General features: G+C 51.4%; 1 protein-coding gene across 1 annotated transcript in view; it reads right to left on the bottom strand.

Moving 5' to 3' along the window:
- Window positions 1-366: 366 nt before the first annotated feature.
- The window catches only part of kcnh8 (potassium voltage-gated channel, subfamily H (eag-related), member 8), a 31538-nt gene continuing 25709 nt past the window's right edge, over window positions 367-6195 (bottom strand). Inside the window, exons 12-15 of the mRNA XM_047019709.1 lie at window positions 4683-4948; window positions 4411-4580; window positions 4227-4306; window positions 367-1530 (exon numbers count right to left, since the gene is read on the bottom strand). Of these exons, the coding sequence (XP_046875665.1) occupies window positions 910-1530; window positions 4227-4306; window positions 4411-4580; window positions 4683-4948 (1137 nt within the window). The 3' untranslated portion in view covers window positions 367-909. The remainder of the gene's footprint in view (window positions 1531-4226; window positions 4307-4410; window positions 4581-4682; window positions 4949-6195) is intronic.

Here is a 6195-nt window from a genome sequence, read left to right as displayed (position 1 = left end):
CTCCATCCATCCACCAGCCAACCAGCCAGCCAGCCAGCCAGCCAGCCAGTCAGCCCACCAGCCAGTCAACGCTCCAGCCAGCCAGTCAGCCCACCAGCCAGTCAGCCCTCCATCCACCAGCCAGTCAACCCTCCATCCATCCACCAGCCAGCCAGCTAGCCAGTCAGCCTTCTATCCACCAGCCAGTCAGTCATCCAGCCTCCCATCCACCAGCTAGCCATCCACCAGCCAGACTGCCTCATATCCAGTGGACCAGACATTAACAAAATAAATCAGGATGGGGGTGAAGTGGGTAAAGAACTGGAAGCCATCCCATCTACTGCCCCCCACCCCCCCTCCCCTCCCCCCACACACACTCTGTCATCCAACCCAGCCAACCTGAAACGAGCCGTGGGCAAGGAGCAGGAAAGAACCCCCTCCACCTCCTCCATCCTTTTCTCCTCCAGCCCAGCTCTACTCTCCTTCAATCCCACTGTCCTCAATAACGCCGTCGTCCTGCTGTTCTTCTCCTATGGGCCTGGGGGAGAAGGAGGTAGTGGGGGGGGTGGCGGGGTGGGGGTCATAGCCACCATCATTCTGCTACCCATCGTGCATCTACAGTACAACCCGATATATCCTAACATCTCTACAATGTAAATCTAACATTACTACAGCACCTGAAAGAGTGCTGCAGCATCTTTTACTTTCCCCCATGCTATTTTATATTGTTTTATATATAAAAAAAACGTGCCTTGGAAACCAAAGGAAATGAGAAGTTGCTATAGAAGATCTCTGTTCGTTCCTGTCACAGTTACACTGCTGATACTGGAACCTGGTTATCTGTCCAGTCTGTAGCTGTCTACAGATACTTAGCCAGGCCACCCATTAGTCCACATGAGTCCACAATAGAGTCCGCTCCACAACAGTCTGCTACAAATCCCTGTACAGGTACCTCCCGCCGGGTCGAGGCAGACTCCCAGAGCTGTGGAGGAGGGCAGAAACGCCCCCGCGTGTCCTTTCCTGCGGAGGTGGAGGAGGGGTCTCCAGACTGTGCGCCCGTGACCTGCAGCTAGCGTCCCCCATCCTGTAGAGGCGGGTCCCAGGGAAGGCGAGGGGCGAGGGGGGCAACAGGGGCTCCGTGGAGGTGTCCGTGAGGGAGGAGGAGGACAGGGCCGGCTGGAGGGGGCTGTACGGGAGGAAGGGGGGTGAGCGGGGTCCCGGGGCCGGGCCGGGACAGGAGTACCTCAGCTGGATCTCCGGTGGTCTAGGCTGGACGGCTGAGTCAGTGTTTGCGTGTCGTATCTCGAGATGCCGCTGGGCGAGCGTGACAGGAGAGGCGATGGCCGTGTCCATCCAGCGGGGCGCAGTCTGAGAGGGGGAGGGGCTAGACTGAGGGGGGCTTGGGTGCGGCAGGCAGGCGGGGTGTCTGGGGGGGAAGTGGGTGGGGCAGACTGAAGGGGGAGGGGGCGTCGACAGGAGCGACTCCATCAGGTGGGCCATGCCCTTCATCAAGCGCCCCAGGTCCGCTACCTCCTTCCCCAGAGAGGTCACCTGAGGACAACACACACACAGTGCCACTGTCACAGACGGACATTGGAGAGAAAATACAACAGGCTGACATTTAGGTGCTGCCTTTCAGACCATGCCTGAGGATCTACCAAATTGGTAACACTTTGACGCAATCAACCAATAGAGAACCGTCAGTTCCATCCTTGCCACCTTAAATCAACCATTATTACGACAGCCATTCTGGATCAGGTAGTATTGGCTGTTTCGAGGCAGCCAACACAAGCCGTAGTCTACACCCTCTGTTCTGATTGGTGGTAAGACCCATGGGCTGATCAGTAGTACAGTATTCCACTGGTGTTTCCAGAGAGGGAACGGCTAAGGCACCCTGCCAACGTGCCAGCTGCCCGTGTCACTCAAAGCACGCCAGGTGATCCATCACGCCATGCACGTCAACGCCAAGCGGACGCACGCCTCAGCATACAGCCGTGGTACACTGGGAAATCATGCTGATGTCATGAAGTCAGGAGGCGTCAGGAGGAGAACCAGCCAGAGGAGAACCAGCCAGGCACATACTGTAGAGCAGAGGTCTTCAACCCTGGTCCTCAGGGACCCCCTGCCCTATATGTGTTAGATGTTTCCCTGGCTTCTGCATAACTAGATAACGATCCATTCATTTGAGAACCAGGGTTGAAGACCTCTGTTGTAGAGACCTCAGTGCTACACTCCATCTTTCTCCATCTTATCTTGCACACCCCTCTCCATCCTTCTCTTTCTCCCTCTCTCCACCCCCGACCCCCCCCCCCCCCCCCCCCCCCCCCCCCCCCCCCCCCGAACCCAGCATCTCTCCTGAGACACAGATGAAACTCACAGAATAAACTAAGGCTCTGGTAAAAATAGAAGAGCTGAGTGAAGCAGGCCAGTCCAATCAGCTCTGCCGCCAACACAATTTTAGCCATGTCACCTCTAAGAAAGATAGCGTGTCCTTTGGGACAGAAACAGACAAACATGAACTACAGACGACGGACTGTCAGACCAGCAGCTCCAGCTACCAGGTGTCTCAAGGTTAACTTCACCCATAGGCTTCCATTGAGACCATAACCCTAAAAGTCTCTCCAGAGCCATTGGTGAAATGAAAAACCTTCTGGCCATGAATCAGTTGTAAGAACTGAGAGCTACCTTGATGCTAAGGTTCTTGATCATACATAGATCCTTGATAGACCATAATCATTAATATGGTGTGAGGTATGGTGTGCATGTGTGTGTTTGTGGTACTGTAGTTGTGAGTCAACGTTCTACCCTGTGGATCAGATATGTTTGTCAACCTCTTCCTAATGTTCTGAGTAGAATTACTGAAGGTTGACATGTTCCTGGGAGCCTGTCACTGTTCCAGATCTCCTGCCAAGGTGTTGATTAGGATTTACAGGAAGTAGAGGTCACCCCTTTGGCCTCGTGTTCCTCCAAACCAATGAGTCATCCACGTCCTACTGGGAGAATGTGCATCAGTGATGAGGCGGGAACCTTAGGGTTCAAAGGGCAGTTGTTATAGTTCATAGACCATTGGGCATTTGGCTGATCTAGCATTAGTGGGATTTCCAAGATCATTGAGGATGGTAATATACTGCAAAGTAGGCAATTATTGATCCTGATAGGTATGGCCAAGATGGAATGATGTTTTACACCAAACGCAGACACAGTATAAAGCTGTTTGACTTTATTTGTCCTTGAAATTGGATGCATGACTCGAAAACCAACTGTACTTGAGTGGGAAAGGCATTTCCAACCAGAGGGGTGTGGTGTTTGTGGGAGGACAGGGGGAGAAGGGTCCAACTAACTCCCCCTAAACCACCCCTCCCTTCCTCCTTTTCCTCCTTTCCGTCACCCACGGCGACCAGCATGGTCTGGCTCAGGTGAGGATTAGAAAGCTTGCAGAGCATGCTGAGAGACAACCTGTCAAACACTGTCCTCGCAGAGAGAGACAGAGACAGAGACAGAGAGAGAGAGGGAGAGAGAGAGGGAGACAGAGAGAGAGAGAGAGAGAGAGAGAGAGAGAGAGAGAGAGAGAGAGAGAGAGAGATGGACTATGCACTTACAGGCTTGCCCCCTCATGTTCCACATTCATCCTCGTTTCCTCTTCTGTTTCTTTTTTAGTTACCTCTCTGTTTTCTCCCTTCAACACCTCCCTCCCTCCCTCGCTTGATCAGCTCAGACCAGGTGATACAGTCAGACTCCACAGGGGGATCCCGACACCGCGCCTCATCTGCCAAAAGCCTAATGTCAATTTAGCCACCTGCCAATCAAAGCCATGGGATATGATGCTGTGTGTAGAACTGAGAGAAACCATGAATTCCAGAATGCTGCCTAAAGAAGCACAACATTGTGAGGCACCTCGCAACACAGCGTTCCAGAGCATTCTCCGTGAGTGACGCTGGACTGTCCTGTTCTAACTTTCCCCCAACTCGCCTGGAGATGTTCAAGGGGACGTTCTTGCTGTTCTACTTGTTTCTCCCTCCTCTATTCGTCCTCGCCCATCCATCTCTTCCCCACCAGAGAAGGCCATATGGCTGGGGGCTTCCTCAGCGCCAGAAGCACACCTGAGTAATGCTCAATGTTTTAGCCAACCCTACACACACATCAACACACACACACACACACACACCAACACACGTATGAGCACACACACACACACATGAATACATACACACACCAACACCCACACACACACACAGAAAGATGTGTACCTCCTGGTCAAGGTGTTGTAGTCGTGCCCTGGTCTCCTCCGCCTTGGCTGCTAACTCTGCAGTGCTGATCTGCAGAATGTCTGCAAAGCAATTCAGACAGGAAGTTACATCATATCTGCCTTGTTACTGTGTGGCACTCGGCAGATTAAATGACTTCTACTGTTACTGTGATGGATGTAGAGACCTGTGGCTGAGGCTGAGGCTGAGGCTGAGGCTGGGGCTGGGGCTGGGGCTGAGGCTGGGGCTGGGGCTGGGGTGTTGTCAGGACAGCTGACCAGACGCCCTCGACTGGGGGAGAAGGAGAAAGCTGGGGAGGTCTCAGCTCCATCACTGTCCTCTGTACCATCCACTACCCTGCAGGACACGGACATACACACACATTAGAGGTTGGATACTGGGAACCAACTGTGAGACTACATACCAGATAAACAGACAGAATGACACACACACACACACCTGGGGCTGAGGTTAGACGGGTCCAGCATGGTGAGGGCTGTCTGATGGATCTTGATCTTCCTCTTGGATCTCCCGCTGCTCTGTTGCTCCGCTCGGCTGTCCTGCTTGTCCTGGCCCGCCGGGGGCTTGCAGCTGGACCCGTCCCTGGGGGCCACCCCCCGGTCGCGCTCCGGTGACGGAGACACACACACGACCTCACCTTCCTCCTGCTCCGTGCGTTCGATGATGGATGGATAGCCTTGAATCCCGTTTCCTCTCCCTCCGGTCTGAGAGCAGAGGGAGAGGAGATGCGAAACAACGTTGAGTTTACGACACGACAACGAGTAGCATCTTACAAGATGTATTTGAGTTATATTGTCTAAAGCAGTGGTTCCCAACCCTGGTCCTCAAGGACCCCCTGTCCTGTTGACCATGTTTCCCTGCTGCAACACGCCTGCCTGTTTCAAATGAATGGGTTGTTATCCAGCTCTGCAGAAGCCTGCTTAATACCATTCATTTGAATCAGGTGTGTTGGAGCAGAGAAACATCTAAAACAGGCAGGACAGGGTGCCCTGAGGGCCAGGGTTGGGAACCACTGGTCTAAAGTATCGTTTCGGAGAAAGAGTCAGATATGGTAAAAAGTTAAAGACACAGTGTATGTGATTACTTTAATTCTTCGCTGAAGAACATTCGGTCCCCTTTGAGGAAAATGAACCTTTTTTCAGGTTTTATCTGAGTGTGTGAAGTTGCTGTCGACTGCTAACACCTTTCCCCCCCCTCTTTACAGTGAGCGTTTGCATTTGGATTCAACTGAATTTGATGCTGATGTCTAATTATACCATGAGCCAGAAGAGAGTGGTCTGTTCAGTGATTATTTTGGGGGTCCAACTATTTTCTTTTTGAGAGGCTTAGTGCCAAGAAAAACTGAAAAACAGTTCAACATAAAACTACCCTTCTGACCTCACCTCAATTATTAAAGACCTGTGCACAAGAAATATCAAATATTCGGCCTTCATTTGTAACGACCAGTGTCACTTTTGACCGTCACGGCTTCAGGTCAAGCGGTTCAATAATAAACATCCTCACTGTAATCACCCTCCCCGTAAAGTGCTAGAACTCTCATGAGGTTCCTCTCGTAACATTGGATAGACAAAAAACGAAATACCATGTTTATTGATTTCCTGCCAATGTTCTCAGTTTAAATCAGGTTAGTTTGAGGTTACTGATGCAATTATGTCATTTATGATTGACCTACAATGATCTTTAGGAATTATATTTATTGAGAATAATACCAAGGTTCATTTTAAGAACTTTAACAATGTAAATAACGGATCCAAAATGTCTTTGGAAAGTCTGTCAATCAATGAACGTGTTCATCAATTAACATCCTTTCCTCATCCCTCCATCCCCTATAACACTCCTCCATCAAGCTCTCCATCAGCACTCCAGTCATTATGTCCCAAAGAGCCGTTGTGTCAATTAGGAGAGCGAGGGAGAAAGGCGAGGACACTCTTTTGCAGCTGAACAAGGAAAA

Source organism: Hypomesus transpacificus, chromosome 4, assembly GCF_021917145.1.
Source record: "Hypomesus transpacificus isolate Combined female chromosome 4, fHypTra1, whole genome shotgun sequence".
Lineage (NCBI taxonomy): Eukaryota > Metazoa > Chordata > Actinopteri > Osmeriformes > Osmeridae > Hypomesus > Hypomesus transpacificus.
Note: the sequence above shows the minus strand (reverse complement) of the source record. Positions and strands in the feature narration are given on the sequence as shown.